Source organism: Cavia porcellus, unplaced genomic scaffold (assembly GCF_034190915.1).
Source record: "Cavia porcellus strain 051 isolate PalLab524CR breed Dunkin Hartley unplaced genomic scaffold, mCavPor4.1 scaffold_14, whole genome shotgun sequence".
NCBI classification, from domain to species: domain Eukaryota; kingdom Metazoa; phylum Chordata; class Mammalia; order Rodentia; family Caviidae; genus Cavia; species Cavia porcellus.
The window spans coordinates 42,991,236-43,013,462 of NW_026947497.1; the positions used below are offsets into that span (position 1 = coordinate 42,991,236).

Genomic DNA, 22,227 nt, shown 5'->3' on the forward strand with positions numbered 1-22,227 from the left:
ATTTCTCTATGTCTTTGAAATACTTATAAATAACTGCAGCTTATTTTTTGCTTATATTTTTAAATCAACTTCAAAAACTAAGGGAGAATGTTGATACCTATGATTATTAAAAATTACATTTTCCTTACAGAAACTGAACAGTTTGGTTAAATTCAGTGAAATGTTGACATGTGAGTATTTCCTACCTTAAAATGACTAAACATTTCATACTTGTGAAGATAGGTGCAAAATTGCTATCAATTCCCCTCTTCTGTTACAAAATTAATGAGTGTTCAGCAACGTCATAATGAAGAATTTTCCTCTAGGCATGTTATAAAAACATTTTAGCACTCATATGTATTCTCTGTCTTGCTCAAGAGCCAATGATTTGAAATATGCATGTTTTTGAAGATGACAAATGCCATACAAAAGAATTCTTTAGATTTTTTTCATATATAAAACCTTGTCCAACCTTATCAACTCCTACCCTATAATGAATGCTTCCCTGAGGGAGGACTGTGGAAAAATTAGTGATTAAATTCAGAGCATTTTCCTCATTTCATCTGACTACTTACAAATATATGGCTCCAGTGCAATTGGACAATCACTGAAGAACTCAATTGATTCTACTCTATCTTCTCTACAAAGGATGATTTTGTCCAAAAGTGATACCTCAAATTACCTCAGGAATGATGGATTTACTTTCACTATGACAGCTTTTCAATTATATAATAAAGCCAGGATCTGAATTTCAGCCGCTGATTCATGATGCATTCATTTCTGTCTCCTATAACGTTTGAAAAGCAGTTTTGGAAAGGCAAGATACTGTCCTGCACAAGTGCAGAGAGTGACATATCTATGGAATAAACAACCTCTGATGCTCTCGGAGTTTGTCCATTATGTTCTTTATGATAAAAATTTAATACTTTCATTTTATCATTCTCAATTTCCTTTTTTAAGAGCCCTGTGACAATTTTCCATATTTCATTGATACTTTTTCATACTTTTAACCATATCTCACTGGTATTTTTCATACTTTTTCAACTATTTGTGTCATTAATTTCCAAACATGAAAACATAACAATCCAAAACTATTTAAAAACACAAGATGTGTCTCTCTGTATCAAAAGTCTTGAATTTCAGAATAAAATATTTCTAATATAAATATTAAATATTTCTAATATAGTTAGAAATTTTAAGTACAAATTTAATAAAAAATGAAAACTGTTACTTGGCCCATAGGACAATAACAAACAGGAGAATTACCATATTGGAATTATGGAAACAAGAAAAAAGCTCTCTGGTTTCTATATGCATGGAGAATGATCTGCATCAAAGCTAACAGAAATGTATATTAGGGACTGAGGATGTTAGGTTAGTGGTAGGGCCCTTGTCTATCACAGGTAAGACTGCAGGTTTAATCTTTATCCTGGAGGAGAAGCTATATTAAAACATGGAATCAAGTATATTTTCTTTTATAACTCTTAAACTTCCATTTATGTCCCATGGTATTGGTACCTAGCTGAAAATAAACTCACCTTAAATGACTTCTAAAATGCCAATTAGGCTGAAAAAGAAATGTCATCATGTTACATTTTTATCATGTTTATCAATGCATGGAGAGAAGGACAACCTTAAATGGTTGAAGTTTTGAGGTTACAGGAAATATTGTATTTCAGTCCCAATCAGCTTGTGAAGAAAGCTCAATCACTGCTGCTGCCCTTTATTCTTCGTAATTGATGCTACCCACTGTATTAAACAATCTACCAAAAGCTGATTGTGGAATCTTGGGCAAGATATAATTTTTAAAGCTCAGTCTTCCAGTGTGCAAAATGAAAAAAAGAAACAGTCCAGTCCAACCATATCTACTTATTATTTTTGTTAGTATTATTGAAATGGTCACTCAATGTGCTCATTGTATAAATTTTTTTGTATAAATCACATAATACAAGTAAGTACAAGACAGCAGAAGCATATTTATCCAGAGGAGAACACGAGGTGCTTGTTACTCTATTCTGTGGCTTCTGAGATTTTAGGAAAGTACTCTTCTAAATTGATCAAACAGTGGTATTTACCATACATGTTACCATAAATTGTAACTATGCCATGTTAAAGCCATAACAAACTGATTTCATTGTGGAATGTAATAAAATTAATCATTGATGTTAGCCATAGAAGTAACTTCTCTCTTTTCTCAAAACTTTCATTGATAGCCACAAACTAAAATCACCACTAAAAATACTTTAAAAAATTTACTGCATACATGATTTCCATCCCATGAAGTGTATATAAGTTTTGACCTTGGTTTTGAAATATTGTTTGAATTTTTATTCTGACTTAGTTTTCACAGGTTACATGCTTCATATCCTGTGTTATTTGAAATTTTTCAAAATGATGAGCTATAATGTCTAAATGTCATAGTTTCCTGCATCACTTTTCGGCTATGCATTTTAAGTAGACTGCACCATGCTTCAGGGTTTTTCTAGCCCATTAGGTTTCCATAAAGATTAGATAATATTGCTTAAATAAATTCAGGTGAATAATTTATCACAATATTTTGAATACGAGAAGCATTCAGTACCTGTGAGTTGTAATCTTTTTCTTTTCCTCAAGCACAGGCCTATGTTCACTAAACAAGTATTGATTTGCTTTGACTTTAAAGAATTTCAGCTAACCTCACACTTGCTGCCAGAAACTGAAGTCGTAACTTCCAAATTGTTGTTAAAGAGGAAGTACATTTTGAAGAACACACTTGCGTGTGCTCTATGATGAGAAAAATCTGTTTTACTACTGTATATATACCATAAGTTTTATATTATGTAGCAATTATTTTTAAAAGATAAAAATATTTTCTTCACTTCTGCCTTTACTTGGTACAATGTGCAGTAAGTTACCAGAATCTACTATAAAATTCTCCCGTTCATCTCTTCCATGTTTTTCTCTTCAATTTTTTCAAATTTAATTTTCAAATTTTAGTAGGTGCCAAGAGATGGACTGATGAAGGTTAGTATACATACTTATCAACAATAAAAATGTTTGTTAGTGATAAATTCTTTGCATATTTTTTTAGTTCAGGTATCCTGGAAGTTCACTAGTATATTAGCTAGAGAGAAATCTATTGACAGCTAGTTGCTCTTTTTATTCTGTTATATCACAACATTGCTTTAGGTCCCAGATACATCCAATCATTCTATGCACTTCAGAATATCCAACAATGTTGAATATGTAAAGGAAGTTTTGAAACTTCCCTTCAAATAAATTGTGATGGAAGAATTCATTTTTTGCACAGACACCTGTCAAACTTATTCTGAAAAAAGAAAACAAGCTACTGCACCACAAAAGGACACTGCACAACTGTGATATGAATGTATAAAAACAGATTGTGGTAGTTATGGTCACTGCACCCTTCCCATCTATGAAAAAATGGAGAATCCCCCATTATTTGCACTAAGTATAAGTATAATGTATTTTATACAATTTTCATTTTGCAAAAACAGCTTTCAATGTATTTATTAAATAATTCCAGTATCCAGGTGTTTGGATACCAAATGAAACCCGTTACTCATTATTTTCCCACAATATGTAAATAATAAAAGCTATAATATTATACTTATCTCTTAAGTCTAAAACACATGCCTCCAAATATCTATGCTTCAAATTTTAAAGCCTTAAAGAGAAATTGCAACTATAGTTTTCATATACAAGATTTATATACCATTTAAATTAATGTTCACTTTTTAAAATGTAGAATCTTCTATGCCCTCCAGGTAAGCTGCTTCAACTGGTTAATTTATTCTAATATTATATAATCACAACAGGGTTCGGGCAAACTATATTTGAACTAAAATTAACATAATGACATACCTTGAACCAAAAGTCTTATCAGTTCCCTACAACTGTCAAATGTTATAATTCAACTGACAGTCCAACAATACAGAGGACAATTACAAAAATTCTAAAGTGTTGTGGAAACATTTTTCCTGCATGATGTTGCAATCCTGGGAGACACAGATTCATCATTCTCTCTTAGGAATATTAAATGACTTTCATTTGAAACCAAATGTTTATCTGATAGGATCAGTTTTAATTTTCTGGGAGATTTCAAGATGAAGCATTATTTCCTACTACATAATACGTGTACTTGGAACAAGGAAGGAACTGAGCTTAAAATAGGCATACAAAGCAAGTTTTGAGAGGCCCAAACTGCAGGACAGGATCAGAGCTTCCCTAAGAGGTTGAAATACAATGCGACCACAGGCAATGGGAGAATGTGCCAGGTAGGGGTGGCCTAGACCAAGGCCTCTGGCCTTACCTCCACTCCTGAGAGAGCAACAGGGGGAGCAGGAAATACTTCTTTCAGTTTTCCCTTTACAGAACATTCAGAAGACAGACTCAGCAGTCTGATCTTGAGCTTGAGGATGACAGAGAGAGAGAGAGAGAGAGAGAGAGAGAGAGAGAGAGAGAGAGAGAGAGAGAAGCTAGTACAGAAAAAACAATGTTGTCTATTTTGTGAACAGAAATTTCTTTGTATAAAACGAAATCCAGGAGCACAGCATGGGGAGGTGAGGGGGCTATGTCTAATGAGAACCTGAACCCCGATCATGGTTATGACACAGTTATAATTAAGGACATGATCTCAGATGAGCTACTTAGCCTCTGTGCTCTCAGTTGTTCAATTAAAATGATACTATTGTATTAACTCTTTACTGGCTCCCTGTAAAAGAAAAAAGGGAGACAAAAAGGCATGTAAGATACCTCTCAAGAGCTAGGTATTCCATAGTAAAAAGTGGATTTATAAAATGTTAGAAGAAATTATTCCAAAAGTATAAATATCCATTATGTTAGCGGACAAAGCTTTCAGTAATGTTTTGTTTTCTGTGCAGCTGTATGAATTTTCTCTAATTCAGCTCTCTATTAAATTTGTGCACAATAATATCACTGCCATTGATCAGTGCATAATGCAGTAGGGTTTATTTCTTGGTAAAAATATAATACTTTTAAGTATTATTGTTTTAAAGGGCTGATTACGCCTACTCATAACATGTTACGAGGACTTCCTGTGAGATCAGAATAATGTGAAAGAAGCCCTCCTGTTGAAGGCATCTGCAGCCTGTGTATTGGGGCTTCTCTGTCTTACAGCACCCTTTCATCGCCTTCTCTCTCAGGACTGCTGAGCATTTAGCATGTGTATGTTTTACACCATTTGTCAGTATGTTTATTGTGTATGTACCAATCATTTCTCCACTCCAGGTAAATTTTAATTTACCTCTCCATTCTCTTCATGTCTATCATAAAGTATTAAACACAAGGTACTCAATAAATAATAGTGGAACAAATAATTTTCTTATATCATTTGGGATTTTTTCTTGCATGATCATTAAATTATATTTTATTTATGTACTTCAAATTTAAATGTTCTAGAATTATGTGATACTATATTATAACCATATGACATTCTATGATCTTTAAAGAAATTCAGAATGGAAATATTAATGTATTAAATTATAAAATTATCCTTAGGAAAAATTATTTACCTGCAATAGTATATGTTATATAAGAATTTATATATCATAGAATTAAGGAATACTCACCTATTATGCACTGAGAATTATTGTAATAATAGGAATAATTAATTATACTTCCAACTCCTTTTAAAACTATTAAAGACATTTTCCAGTAAATGTTTGAAATATAGATTTAGATGCAAAACTATTTTTTATTTAAAGAAAAAAAAACAGAAAAGGGTAGAAATAATACATAATTTCAAAAAAAATAAACAATAAGAAATCACTAGTTCATAATTACATATTGTTCTCTTAGAAATAATTGTTTAAGTTACAAAAGTGAAGCATACAAAGTGGACATTCAAACAGTGAGATTGCAAAGGGTTCTGTTCAACTATTCAACATAAACTTAGTAATATGGTTATCAATCCTATACACTTAAATATACATGCAGTTATATCCTTTAGAACACTTTCTTTTCCTCTCTTTTTTACAACAGCAATTACACATGTTTGGTTTTATTACTCCTACTTTTATTACTTTTTACACTAGAGACACGATGTGATATTTATAAATATGATTCTTATTTATTTCACTAATGAGGATAGCCTCAAGTTGTCTCCATTTGCCTATGAAGGCCTCAAGTTCATTTTTTTTTATTGCTGAGTAATATCCCATTGTATAAAAATATCACATCTTATCATCCACTCTACAGAGATGGGTATCTTGGTTGTTTCCAAGATTTAGCTATTACACATTGTGCTGCTATGAACATGGGTGCACATATATCACTGTGATATGACCTTTTTAGTTTTTCTGGGAAAATACTCAGGAGGGGAATAACTGGGCTGAATGGAACTTCCAATCCTAGTCTTCTGAGAATTCTCCATGATGATTTCCATCCTGGTTGCACCAGTCTACACTCCCACCAACAATGGAGCAGCGTTCCTTTTCCCCTGAAGGCTTGCCATTATTTGTTATCAGTTGATTTCTTGATGGAAGCCATTCTTTCCAGAGTGGGATGAAATCTCAATGTTGTTTTAATTTGCATTTCTCGAATGACCAGTGATGGTGAACATTTCTTCAAGTATTTATTTGCCATTTGTATTTCTTCCTCTGAGAACTGTGTGTTCATCTTAGATGGCCATTTTTGGAGAGGGTCTTTGAATTTGGGGGGCTTGATGCTTTTCAATTATTTATATGTTCTGGATACAAGTCTCTTGTCTGAGGGGTTTCTGGCCATAATTCTTTCCCATTCTGTAGGTTTTCTTTTCACTCTGTTGATGATTTCTTTTGAAGTGGAGAAACTTTTCGATAATATGAGATCCCAGTTGTTGATTCTTTGTTTTCCATGCAGTTTGCATTTTGTTCATGAATTCTCTACCTACCCCTATGTCTCCAAGACTTCTACCTATCTTGTTTTTCAGTAGATTTAGTGTTTCTGTTTTAATATTTAGGTCTTTGATTCATTTAGACTTTTTTTTGTACAACTATTTTTAAGTGGTTTTGAAAATTAAAAAGATTACATCTTGTATTGGTTACTTTTGTCTGACTGCTGAGACAAAATACCTGATGCCCAAAATTAAGGCAGGAAAGGTTTTATTTAGCTCACAGTTTGTATTGGTTTCAGTCCATAATTGGTTGACTCCAAGGCAGGGTGACACATGCCAGAGGTGCAATCATTCATGCCATGGGGGCAGAAGATAGCAAAAGCAGAAAGAAAGAAATGGAAGAGGAATGAGCTTCTTTTCCTCCCTTATATTGTATGTGGACTACCCAGCCTAGGGTGGGTGTAGCATCATACCACTAAACTAGCATTACACAATAAATAAATTATAAACTCTAGATTTATTCACCTCCAAAAAGCCTGCTCCCCAGGACCACATGGCTTTGGGGAGGCAAATAGACACAAAACATAGCATTCTGCCTTTGGCCTCACAAAGACTCATGTACATCCTTTCATGCAAAAGGCATTTAGTCCATCTCTAAGAACTGCCAAAACACTAACAATTTCAGCATTGCTGAAAAGTTCAAGCCAAAAAGTCCCTCCAAAATGTAAGACAAACTCTTAGCTGTGAGCCCCCATAAAAATAAAATGAAAGTTAAACATTTTCAGCATTCAATGGCACAAGATAGATATTACCATTCCAAAAGTTACAGAGGGATACAAAGGATTGGGACCAAAGCAAGTACAAATCTAGCAAGGCAAACATTAAGTCCTGAAGTTCCCTGTGAAGCACCTGACACAACATGTAGCAAGTTGTGAACTATAAAGGACTTGAGTGGCTTCACCCTTATGGTATTTCTGGTGGTTGTAACTCTCATGACTTCTCTTTTACGTCTGCTTTGCTACCTCATTGCAAATGATTCACATTCCGGGCTTTTCCAAACTTCTGGTGTCTCCACTGCAACCAAAGTTGCACCATTACAACTTCACACACTGTCCTCTCAAGGACACACTGTCTGGCCCCTGAGGCCTTATTCTGAAATTGAGGTGGAAGCCTTCTTAATCAACACTCACATCTTGCAGCCTTCATGTACCTAAAACCAGCACCATGTGAATAATGCCAAGGTCTGTTGCTGGCTGGAGCAGTAACCAAGCTTCCTTCTCTTGGTGATATAGGGGTTCAATGTCTCAGATACTGAGAACTCTAAATCTAATTCTAGGGAATAAATTTTCTAGGCCACATCATTCTGGAACCTGGTGTTCTGAGACTTTCTTCTCAAAGCAAACTCTTTCAATTTTCAGTTTTCAGGCTTTAAAGGGTGGAAACTTTCTACTTCTTGTGATGCCCTCAGACCATGTCTCAATATCCTCTTATGTCTCAGCATTTGAGATCTCTGCTTCTTTGTAGTCCACAGATTTACTGGAGTTTGCCTTCTGGACAAACTCAGCACATGTTAAATCATTCTACTTGTCTCTTTGCTTTTGATTCTCAACATAAATCTGGCTAAAAGACCACCAAAACAGCCATGTCACTATCTCCATATTTGAAAGCCTTGAAATTCCTTCAGCAAGATTAATTAGTTCACCACCCTTAATCTCAGTCTCAGGCAAAGCCTCTGGATGAGCAAACTGCAGGCAAACTTTTTGCCAAACCATAACACATATCATGTGGAGTCAAACAGCCAATGCATCCTTCTTAGCAGAAATCTCCCAAGCCTGGTATTAATTGGTTTTCTGGTATTCTGAGCTCTGATCAGAATCACCAATATGGAATAGACTACATTGTTCTAGTGCTACTCTTTCAGATGAAATCTCCGGACCTTTCCAAACTCTTCACACAAGCCATTCCCAAAGGCTCTTGGATTGTGTCAGGTAGTCACAACAACCAGCCCACTCCTCATATGAAATTCTATGTTGGTTAATTTTCTCTCAATGCTGAAACAAAAATACCTTGTGAACAGATTAAAGAGAGAAATTTTTATTTAGCACACAGTTTGTAGAGGTTTCAGTCCATAACCAGTTGACTTCAAGGCAGGGTGGCATTGCAGAAGGACAACAATGTACAATCCACAAAGTAACAAGAGCAAAAAGAGGAATAGTTAACCTCTTTTCCTCCCTTATATTGCTAGCAGGCTACCCTTCCCTAGTGTGGGCCCTTGATACCCTAGGATGTAGAACTGCCAAGTCACTTAGTTAAACTTCTAAACTTCTCAAGATGACAGTGTAGCAACCATTAAAACCAACCCCTTGTCAATTTGGCACATTTCTTTAAACTAGGCTTCAGATACAAAGATGTGATTATTATCATTTCACAACTTGAGCATTATAAAACAGGTTTAACAATCTTTAAGAATCAATATTACATCTATAAAAATTATACAACTTAGAATCACAACATTTCATCCTTGACCCCCCAAAGACTCATGCATATCCCTTTATGCAAGAGGCCTTTAGTCCATCTTCAAAAGTTGCCACAGTCCTAACAGTTTCAGCACTGCTAAAAAGTCCAACTCCCAAGTCCCTGAGATTTAAGGCAAACTTAGCTATGAGCCCTGTACAAATTAAAAGTTAAACACTTCCAACATTCAATATAACAAAATAAACATTTTCCAAAAGTTACAAACAAAGGAATAGAAAGGACTGGGACCATGCAAGTAAAACTCTCAACAAGGCAAACATTAAGTCCTATAGTTCCATGAGCAGCACTTGAGATTATCTGTGTAAAATATGAATACCAAAGGAATTGGGTGCCTCCACTCCTATGAAACTTAATAGTGGGTACAGCTCTCATGGCTTCTCTCTTAGGCTCACTTTGATCCCTTCTTGAACGTTTCTTTACATGATCCATGTTCTTGGATTTTCCAGACTTCTGGGCTCTCCACTGCACCTTTGGTTTCACCCCCACAGCTTCACACATTACCCTCTCAGGGGCACACTGCCTGGTTTCCACGCAACTCTTGCCTTCTGCATGTGCCTGAAAGCAGATCTACATGAATGATGCCAAAGTCTGCTGCCAGCTAGAGCAGGAGCCAAACTTTCCTCTTCCTTGGTCAAGTTCCTGAATCACTGAGCACTCTGAATTCAGTTCTAAGTAACAAATACTTGATGCCACTGCCATTCTGGAACATGGTGTTCTGGGGGTTTCTTCTCAAAGCAAAGTCTTATTTTCATAGACTTGGGACTGTAAAGGATGGAGATTTCCTTCTTCTTGTGATACTGTCAGGCCATCCTTCCTGTTCCCCTGTTTCTTCTCACCAAGTGAGATCTTCTCTGCTGTAATCTTTGCAGTCCATTGTCTTTACTGTACCTTCTGGACAAACTCAACAAATTTTAAATCATTCTTCCAAGCTCTTTGCTCTTGATTTTCAAGACAAATCTGGCTAAAAGACCCCCAAAGTATCTATTCTGTCATCTCAACATTAGACTGCCTAAAAATTTCTTCTGCAAGATTAATTAGCCTGTCATCCTTATGCTCAGGTAAGTTTTGAGCATCAGAAAAATGCATACTAACTTTTGACCAAGTCATAATACACATCATCTGGAATCCAATAACCAATGCAATCCTTCTTCCCAGCAGAAATCCCCCAAGACTTGTCTTTACCAGCAGGATTTCTATCAACCTTCTGATCTATGATAGAATCTCCCATTAGGAACACCCTAAAGTGTTCCAGCATTACTCTCTCAGGTAACATGTTTGAATCTTTCCAATCTCTTCCTCAAGCCATCCCCAAAGGCTCTTGAATCACATGGTCATATATGGTCACAAAAAGCACTCCACTCCTGGTAACACGAAAAAGCCCCCATGACAACATGACCAGGCACAAATCATAAAAAATCTCTCAAATTTAAAAAAAATGGGCATCTGAAATGAACAGATATTTCTCAGATAAAGAAGTAAAAATAGTCAATAAATGTGTGAAAACAATGTTCAACATGCTGGCAAATTTAAAAAAATATGGACATTCTATCTGAATCCAGAAAGAATGGCCATAATAGAGTAACCAGCCAATAACAAAAGCTGACAAGGCTGTAAGCAGAAAATAACACTTCTCCACTGTCGGCAGGACTCTTTCCTGTAGAAATCCATTTGGAAATTCCTTGAAGAAATAAAAGTGGAAATTTCATTTGACCCAGCTAGTTCCCTTCTATCTTCCCAAAAGAGTTAAAGACATTCTATCACAGTGGTAAATGTTTACCTGTTTGTAATAGCATGATTCTTAATAGACTCTATGTCCATCAACAAGTGAGTGGATATAAAAAAGTTGTATTTATTCACAATGGAGTACTACTCTGCATTAAAAAGGATAAATTTGAGTCATCTGTAGAAAAACAGATGCACCTTTAGACTATAAAATTTAGTGAATTAACTCAGACTTGTAAGTTTAAATATCATGTGGTTTCCTTTCATATGAAAACTATATGTACATAATAAAAAATAGAAAATAGGAAAAAAGTGAAAGAAAAAGATATTGTAATTCAGTGCAAAGAAAGTGTCTAAATGTGCACCTTGACTCAGTATAATTGTTTCACATGTTTTATATGTTCCCTGGCCCATCCATCTGGTTTTCAATCTTTATATATGAAAATTAACTTTATAAATTTTATAAATAAATATGTCTGATTTTGGAAAAATAAAAGGTGAATGTAAGGGAAAGAAAGGAATTGAAATGTGTTATGTATGTGTACCAATGCACTACACTGAAAACAATCATTATGTACTGCATTATGTACTAATAAAAATTAGAAACAAAAAGGTGAATTACACCCTCAAAAATAAAAAAATAAATGACTTTATTTTCTCCTTTTAAAAAGGTTTGTTTTATTTTCACATGACAAATATTCTTTTCAGTACAGCAATTACAGAAAAATAAAAATAAATGATATAGGAAAATTCATTAACCAAGAACAATATAAAAGTAGATACTTTTTGATTTGAGAACATGTAATACATAGTGTTTCAGATTGATATTTCTTAAGTTCCAATCTTATATTATCAAATATGATGCCTACATCAAATTGTAAAGAATATAAAATTCAGTCACATTAAAATAGCAAATAAAGTCAAGTAGATTAATACAATCTAGAAATAAAATATATATATTGTAAGACTATACATATTTTATTTAAATGTGATAATGTCTTGTATCATGCTGTTCTATAACTTTTTTCATTAAAAATGTTTCATATTTCCAGATAAGTAAATATTTTAGCAACATAAAATTCTATCTTACTTATATTTACTTAATAATTTCCTTAATATTGTGGATTGAATTGCTTTAACATTTACTATAATTATAACATTCTAATTATCATCCTTACACACATGCATTATTATATTAAGATAAGTTATTATACATACTTCACTGAGTTCTAAATAAATAAACTAATCATAAGTCAATATTTTCTTGATGACTCAAAACCATTTCTATCAAAATAAATCACCATATTCATTGCAGTTCACAGGAAAGTGGTATTTCCCCTACTTCAAATGACTGAGCTGAATCCGGCTATACCATGAAGCAGTGGTAAGCTCTCAAGGAAATTATTTATCCTTGATAGGATATGATATTGTTCTGTGTAAAATAATGGCATATATCATATGATTACTAAGATGAAATGAGAAAACACATGAAATATGAGACCTCTGAATTTTAAAAGATTATGTAGTGAATGAATATTAACTAAGGAGGGTAGGGCAAAGCGATCGAGAAATGAATTAAGATGAGTTATGTACATGCACCAACTTTCCACAAGAAATGTAAACATTATCTGCCATATTCACATACTAATACAACAAAATTAAAACATAAAAATTCACTATGCCATTTTACTATCAGAATTCAAATTAGTAAATGTTCTGAGAGCAACAGAACCAGAAGAACAAAGCATATAAACAGCAATGTTTCATGATTACCTCATGCCATTATAGTGACTAAGACAGTCCATAATCCTGCATTTGTACTCTGAATGCCTTGGGGAAAATTGTTGTTTGGTACAGCTTGACAACCTGAGAACCAGGTGGGGCCAATGTGAAAAATTCCAATTTGGTTTTCAAATGGGAACTGATAGTGTTAAATCCTAGGCTGAGCCTAAAGGCACAAGAACCAAGATAATAGTTCCCAAAGTAAAAGAGTATGGATGTCCAAAGTAGTAGAGCACATTTAGAGAGAGGGAAGTTGGCCTTTTTCCATTTTTGCTCTTTTTGGGCCCTTAGCAGATTGCAGAGTGACAGTCTGCATTAGTAAAGATAACTTTTCATTACTTAGTCTACTGAATCAAATACTAATCTACTTCAGGAAGCCCTTCACAAATACACTAGGTATAATATTTTGCGGTTACCTGAATATCTCTTAGCTTAGCAGTGGTGAATCATGCAACTGATCATCATAATAACTGTAGTAGATGCCAGAAACTGCTAAGCTTTTCTAATGTGTTCACCTCTTGGTCAATGAACTCAAATTATAATTTATTTTTGGTTTTAAATATATGTAGCGTTAGACGACATGATGACTGGCATTATTTTCAAAGACTTACTAAAAGGGGGCTTCTAGAATATAATTTGTTCTTTAATGAAAGGAAGAGTCCAGTGGAAGAAAAATCCCATATCCTAAGAAAATATTCTGTATACCCTTATATGAGAAAATCCCATTTATACTTATCTAAGCATAAAATGCAAATTCCTTTTTACATAGAAACACAAAGTTTTTTGAAGGCACTATTTTAATATACAATAACTTTTCTAGAATGCAAGGAAATGTAAAACATTGACATTCAGAATTCTGAGAACTGTTCATCATTTTAAAAATCACAAACCCCATAAGTAAAATTGCCCAAAGAATTTGAGCCAAAATTGTAAAAGACATGCATCAGCCTGTGTTTACAGCCACCACATTTATTGTGTATCAGAAAGCATATGACCTTTACACTAGTACAGCAATGCCTTAGCATTTATATATCAAAGCATAGCTTTTCATACACTGCTTTTGTTTTATCATTTCTGGTATATATTACCCTCACATATTTCACACATATTAAATATATATAAATTTTATATAAACCACACTTCATTATTTTGTTTTTATTTTAATTATAAATTATATAATATATACATTTTAAGTGTATTTTTTTCTTTTTCTTTTCTTTTTTTTTTTTATCAGTATCAGAGATCAAACTCATGACCACACACTTGCAAGGCAGGCGCTTATGCCACTGAGCTATATCCCCAGCCCCACATTTTAACTTTATAAATGCTTAGTTGCAGTGATATTTTTGTATAGAAGTAATTATGTGTGCAGGTAATTTAGGTCATTATATTAGTTATGTCTTTTACTTTATGAAAGTAATTGTTGTATGGATTGGATATTGGATCTAATAAAGTCAATAAACACCGCTTTAAGAGAAATTTTTCTTAAAAAAGATTACACTTTCTTTAGCATCTAAAATAAGAGTAAATGAACACTGATATTGTCCTTTTACATCATGTTTTGGTAGGTAGAGACACTTTCATAAAAACTCCCAAGTTCTTTATTGCATGGTAAAAAAAAAAAACCTGAATTTATTATATACACACTTTTAATGTGTGAGAAGTTACTTTTACCTTTAGTCATATGACTAGAAAAAAATGTTGTACATATATATTTGGTTTACACAAAGCCTTTATTTATAGACATAAAATCTTTAACTGCACATATGCATATCTATATAAATATGTTAAAATATATACATAAAGTACAAGCATACATTCCTGAAGTGTTACTAACTTAATTTGCTTTTATATGCTCTGTCACCAATTTACCTGGCTACATTAAAATTCTTGCTTTCAAAAAAGAATCCTGTTAGGTTGCGCATGAATATAAACAAAAAGAAAACTTTCTGAAAACAATATATATATATATATATATATGTATATATATATATACATATATATATATAATAGGCATGTTCCTCCAATGCCTAAAACACTTTCTTCTTTGGTCTACTCAGTAATTCTACTGTGCAATAACAAATTCATATGTCATCTTCTTCATAAAATCATCTTTTATGCTGCAAGATGTAGTCAGTACATTTTCTTTGTTTCACAATTATATTTAGCTGTTCATTTTATATCAGTCAGCACATAATACATATTTGTTTCTTCATGTGCCTATTTGTGGGGAATAATATTTCACCATACTCCTAAGAAAAACCAACCATAATACACCTATAGTAATGAATATACACTAGAACATTCTTTCAAGTATCTTTAATCAATCATGATTCTATAAGTACAGGTTACAAGTAATCTCAGTACCATTTTAAAACGTTTTGTTAAAAATCAGTGATAGTTAAATGCACTACTACTAACCAATCAGTGAGAGATCCTACTTTTGAAAGTAAACCTGTAAACAAAATATATACTCTCATAATACATTTCTGAAATCCAATCAGAAACTCCTTCCTGTGTAACTACATTACAGAAACCTGTTTACTCATACTGTCCAAAGCCATCAATCACTGAATTATATGCTAACTTTATCAGTGACTTAATTACCCCAAACTAGAAGCTTAAATCAACATGCTTTTATTTCTTGTAGCTTCTGAGTAACCACTGGGGTTGGCGATCAGAGTTTCTCAGAAGATTGCCATCAAGGGATTCCTAGAGCATTAGTCATTGAAAGGTTGGGCCTGCTGGCTCAGGTTCCTCTCGGCATTGTCACACAGATCTCAGTTTCTGACTGGCTATAGTCACAGGGTCTCAGGTCACAACCACAGAGGTCTCTCAAGAGGGCTGCTGGAGTATCCTTATGACAGGTCAGCTAATTCTCATTAGAGCAACTTACCCAAGACAGAACAAGGCAGAAGCCAGAAGACATTTTATGACCTAACCTCAGAAAGGATATACTGTCACCTCTACTGTATTCTCATGTTAGCAGAGGCCAATCCTGATGTAGAGTTGATAGAGCAACACACAAGAGCATGAACACCAGGATATATGTCATTGAGGCCATCTTTGAGACATGTTTCCATGCTTCCCACAAAAACTTACATAAGAGCTGGGGATATAGCTCAGTGGCTTAACACCTGCCTGGCAAGACAAGGTCCTAAGTTTGATTCCCAGTTGGTAGGGGGAAAAAAATCTTACATAAGATCAACATTTTCTTTGCTTAGAGAGACTATTTACTAATCTAATTTCCTCCTACTCGCTCTTAGTCAGTTGACTTTGAATTTGGTTTTGTGTTTTTATTTCAAATTCTTAAGATTAGTGTCTTCACTTTGTCACTTTTAAATATAATCAGGATATTTTTAGTTACTTATTTGGCAACATTCTGTTTGACACATGGACCAACAGTGTAAGAGAATAATTATATGATTAATAAAGGCACAGTTGTAGAATCACAAACTTATAGACATGTTATAGCAAGTTAAAATCAAATAGTAGCCTCTGCCTATGCTCCTGCTGCCTGTCACATAAATACCCCGTTAATTCAGTCAGCCTTGACTGTCTGGGTCCAACTGTTTTATTTCTGAAATTCACTGAGCCAGTTTGATTATTCTCAGCTTACGTTCCCCTTAATTAAGAAAACATATTGCTTCCTAACTGGCTTCAAGGCCATAGGTTTGGGTGAAGTAACCCAATCAGAGAATACTTTTTAACTCTGCTTGAACCACTTCCTCTCATCCCTAGGATGTTCCTATGTTATTATAAACAATTCCTTTTAAGAAAATATATTTAGAGTTAGTTTTCCTGACAACATACAACTTAATTCAATCCATGCAACCAGTCATGTAAATCCTCATTCTTCCTACTTGTAAACGGTACCAAAACTGTCTCAGTGCTAGTGATTTGGACTTGGCCCTGCTAGCCCACTGGCGTTATGATCCCAATGGCAATACAATCAATAGACAGTTGTCTTCCAACTCTTGGGTGCAAAGAATCTTCCATTTGGTTTGATACTGTTTTTTGTAACAATAGTACCACTCACTGGGCTTACTAAAGCAAAAACTCTGATAGTGTTTTGGATCTGCTTGGGCAGAGATTGAGTTTAAGTTATTTATCAGGTTTTATTGCCACATATAGAGGAGGCATTCGGTTCATATTTGCTAAATACAGAGGTTATATTGAAACATTAATAATCTAATTTTTATTTTAAAATGTTGAGCAATAAGGCATTGAGTGATACATTGCTGTAAATGTGGAACCCACACTTCATCATAGAGACTTGATGCCATTTTAAAATCCTCTTCCTCAAATGCTTATGCTCTGCTTGATAAACTGAATTTAGAGTGTTGGAGACCCATATATGATTTTATCAGTGAAGTCTAAGGAAAAATGGCATTGACACAGAGCAGTTTCCAACCAATAAATGAGGAAGCCCTAATTCACCAACCTAAAGAAGTTTTAGTAACTTGAGCAGAGTTGAAAAACTTTAATCAGACTGAATATAGCACTCATTTTTATCTTTCTTTTGGATGATTCCTATGAGGACACTGCTATTGAAAATTTCAAGCAACTAAACTATGTAGACATAAAATTTTTTCCCATAGGCAATTATATTTACTGTGAAAACACATCATATGATTTGCTAATAACAATGAACACAAGAGCAAAGTTAGAGAAGGAGCGAGTGAAGGCTTTTGGCAGTAAATATTTGGTAAAGAAGAGATACAAAAGAATATACCCAAACAACTTTTCAAGTTCAGTTAAGCATAAAATATATTCTTCAGTGTTTACATTATTCTTCTCAAGCAAGAAGGTACCACAGAGACAAATCTTGACATGAAACAGCCACAATATATTGATAATAAATTATGTTTGGTATCTGAGTAAATATAAAATACACACAGTTCCTTTCAAGTCAGAATTTCAGGTTTTTTTAGTCTTATCCTAATCCTATATATTACCTCAAAGAGTGGATGTGGATTAGTTTTCACAAAAGTAATAAATACATACATTTTAAATAAGTGAAGGGAAACCAGGGCAAATTTAAAGAAGCAAAATAAATTACATATATTTCAAATAATCACAATAAAAGTGACAATAAAGATAAAATCTATTGGTAGAAGAACAAATAAACATAGCAAAGTTAATTTAAATAGTCCTAAAATGGTACAAAACTATAAGCAGCAGTAACTAAGATTATGCTGAAATAATTCAGACATATATTGGATTATTACACTTTATTCCAAGTTCCATAACTAAAAAAATGAGGAATATGAAAAAAAGTTTAGAAAAGTATCTATAAATTAAAGATTGCAAGAAGTCCTCTAAAATACTTTATATGGTTAATTTTAGTAAAGAGCCATAATAATATATGCTCAGCCTTTATTTGTGGATACTGAAAAAGTTATATTTAAGTGTGTATAAGAAAAGAAGGTCTTATGTTACTTAAGTTACAAAGTTGATAATTATAAGATAATCAAAAGTCAGACTTGCATATAAAGGACAACTATGTGACTGCAGTCTTTAAGAATGAGATAGATTCTCAGTTGGTTAACATACATCAACTCTTGCCTAAAAGAAGTGGAACAAACTGAATGACATAAAGTGATGCTTTGTTCTTTCAAACAGGTAACAAAACAGTAACTAAGAGAGATAATCAGGTTTTTGTGTTAATTGTGTAATTTAAACAACCATATTGTATAAGGGTAAGTAGAATTTATGATTCAAAGTGTTATAAATTATGTATAAAAGAACTAGTAGCAGAACTAGAGGTCTTTGCTCATTACTCAGAATCTATATTAATTCAAAATCTTATAGTAATACAATAATACAAATTCAGTTAAAATGGACCATTGCTTTCAATCATCCATTTATACATCCTGAATGATTTCCTTGAAACATAATGGCTAATCTACCCCTTCATGGTATATCCATTAGAATTTTAAGAGCTATAGGCCTAAGCTGTTCCACAGTATAATCTACAGTTTCCACGTTAATCAAGTTCACAAAAGTGTACTGAAGGACAGAAATAAATTCAGTTTTTGTGACAGGCCAGAGGTTCAGAAGAGATCAAGGACAGAGCTTGTGAGGAAAAATAAGCAATGATATATTAACAGACTAGCTTTCAAAAAAAAAATCCTTTATGAACTATATGTGAAAAGATTTGTATTCCTGGGACAAGAGTAAAGACTTTTTATTTGATCTGATTAAAAAGTTATTCAGTCTTTATGTGCATTAAATAAACTAACATTATGACTTAAACAGCCTTTCAGTTACATGGACACCACTATGGTAAGAATTACGAAGTATAAAAATATTGATAGCTAGTAGACTGTTGGGAGAAGCAGACCTGATACTAGATAATCTGTTAGCAATTCAAGGCATTTCTAGAGTATGTGTAGCTCTATTAACTATTCATTGGTCCTTCCTGATGATATGTCTGAATCTACAGAGTGAAATAGATAAGCAAGAATGTTTACATTGTGGAGTCTAATATTGGAACACATCATAAACCTCCAGGGCATTTAAGGTTCATGCATGTTTTCTTTATCAGTAATTCATCCCTTTGTGTTTAATATGGTATACTATTGTATGACTATACCAAGTTGTGTTTATCCATTTATCAGTTGGAAAATATTTATGTTGTTTGTATATTTTGATAATTATGAATAATGGTGCTATATAAACCCATGAATAAGTTTTCGTAAGAAAAAAATTAAAGATTTACTTTATCTTGAATATTTTCCTAACAGTAAGATGATTGAGTTTTATGGTTAAAAATATATTTAATGTTATAAGAAAGTGCCAAAATATTCTCAAGGTGGCTGGACTGTTTTGCATTCTCAGCAACAATGTGTGTTCCAATCCTAGTCATCCTTGTTATATCTTGTACTGTTAGATTTTAATATTTTTAAATTTTAGTCTGCCTGATAGATAAATGGAGGTATGTCATCATGGTTTAAAGTGTGCTTTTTTGTGCTTGGTTTCCAACTATATATCTTATTGCATACTACATTTTGACACAAATGCAAAGTTAGTTCATAGGAGGATAGTCTTTCCTATAAACACCGCTGAAAATTTTGGATATAATTATGTGTAAAAAAAAACCTTCCATTTATAGCCTGAGCCATGTACAAAACTGAATCAAAACCTGTCACACACTGAAATACAAAACTTAAAACTATAAAAGTTATTTAGAAAGAACTTTGTGACTATAAATCGAGCCAATATTTGTCAGATATGAAAGAAAAAACAAGTCATAAAGGAGTATCACAGGAAATATGAGATTTTATCAAAATGAAAAGGGTCTTTTCAAAATGTATTATTGAAGTAAAGAAAAGAAAATCATATTTTCAAGGCATGTATCTTTTAAATGATTTGTGCTAAAAAATATCTAAGGACCTGAAACTCTTAAAAGCCTAAACAACATCACAATGGCCAAAAGAACAGCTGCTTTAATGAAAAATGTATTAAATTATGTCAAACATCATCATTCATTAGATAAATTCAAATTAAACCAGACTAGGATACTAAAAAGTGTCTTTTGGATAGTCAAAAATTAGAAAGGAAGGTGTAAATATAACTGCAGAACACATATAGCTCCTGTATCTCTGCTGGTGTTGGAGAACATAAAATGGTATAATCACTTTGGAAAACCCTGAAGCTAAAAGAAAAGCAAACATATATCAATGCATAGTCCTGTACACAAACATGTACAGCATCTTTGCTTCTAACAATACAAAAATGAAAACAGCCCAAATGTCCATCAGTAGGTGAATACATACACACATTGTATTTCCACTCTTCTAGAGAAGTCACCAAAGCACAAAATGACCACTTTTTGAATTGCTGGCAAACTATCGAGGCAGCAAATGGAACATTTTAGAGGGCCCATGTGTCTTTCCACCTCATCTAATGATAAATAAGAGTTACTTAGCAGAAAGCATCATTTATTCTTTTTTATAAGAAAATAAAGTTGAGCATCTTACCAATATATTTATATCCTTCTTCTCCATTGATTATGGGTCTCAGCCAGGTTGACTTGATAAGAATGTTATTGACTATATGAGCACCACGAGGAGGATACAATGTAAATATCATTTCAATTGCCTGAAACTTTTTGATCACCTCCTGAGATTTTTGTCTCTCTGTTTAAAAAAGGAGGAACATTTTTAAAATTTTAATTTAAAATTTAAATTTAAAATTTAAAAATTTAGTTTAAAATTTAAAATTTTAGACATTTTACAAAATGTTTTACAACTTTGTTTTAAGAAACACAAACTGCAAACTACTTAATTTATACTAAAAAGTACATTGAAAAGATGGATTCCTACTATTTATTCATATAATTCCTTGCAAAAATTAAAGAGTACAGGCTTTACTTCCAGTGCTATCAGTTTAAGGAAGTGTTTAAATCTATAGAAAAGAAATTAAAAATAACCACTTCCTAGCATTCATATTACATATTCAACAACCTAACCATATATTTTAATTTTTAATTATCATTAATCAATTGACTCTGATTAATCTGAGAAAAATACTATGAGTAAGTGTAAAGTTCCATAAACTGGACTTACAAAGAATTAATATCCCTAGGCTGTCTTTAAGAAAATATAAAAATGCATAGTCTTTGAAAGACTTTTTTATTTGACCACTGCTATGATTGGTTCATTGTGTCGATTTGAGAAATTTAGAAATTTAACTAAGTAATTCGGTAGTTCTATATCTTATGGTGTAGAGAATATATCCTTGAGTAGCTGTTTACACACTAGGATACTGCAATGGTTGATCCATTGTGTCAGTTGGAGAAGTTTAGAAGCTTAACTAAGTGGTTCAGCAGGAGGCCAAGGATCTCACTTTATAAACACTCTTGATGACTGGGAAATGGTATGAGTGATACATCTTCCCAGGGTGGGTAGCCTGCATATAATAAAGGGAGAAAAAAGAAACTTGTTTTCCCCTTTTTGCTCTTGTTGCTTTTTCTGTCTTCTGCCATCTTGAACTGTTGCTCTTCAGCCATGCCACCATGCCTTGGAGCCAGCTGATTATGGACTGAAACTTCCACAAAATGTGAGCTAAATAAACCTTTGCTTCCTTAACTTTGGGCATTGGGTATTTTGTCTCAGCAAGTAGAGAAAAGTAACTAAGAAATCAACATCCCAATAACATTTATTAGGTGTCAAAAAATGTTTCACGCTTTTAAAAATATTAGCACATTTAATTTTTAGAACACATCTAGGAAGTAGGTCTATTATTTATGTCCTTTTACATGAAGAAAATTGAGGTCCAGATCATTTAAATAATTTAACCAAAGCTTAGTCTGTAAAGGAAGCTGAGGATTTGAATTATCTAAAGAAGCTCTTAGTTTCAAATAAACC

General features: G+C 33.2%; 1 protein-coding gene across 1 annotated transcript in view; it reads right to left on the minus strand.

Annotated features, from left to right (window-relative positions):
* The window catches only part of LOC134478633 (IQ domain-containing protein M-like), a 238,757-nt gene that overhangs the window by 43,600 nt on the left and 172,930 nt on the right, over positions 1 to 22,227 (minus strand). Inside the window, exon 9 of the mRNA XM_063260519.1 lies at positions 20,839 to 20,980. Coding sequence (XP_063116589.1) covers positions 20,839 to 20,980 — 142 coding nt within the window. The remainder of the gene's footprint in view (positions 1 to 20,838; positions 20,981 to 22,227) is intronic.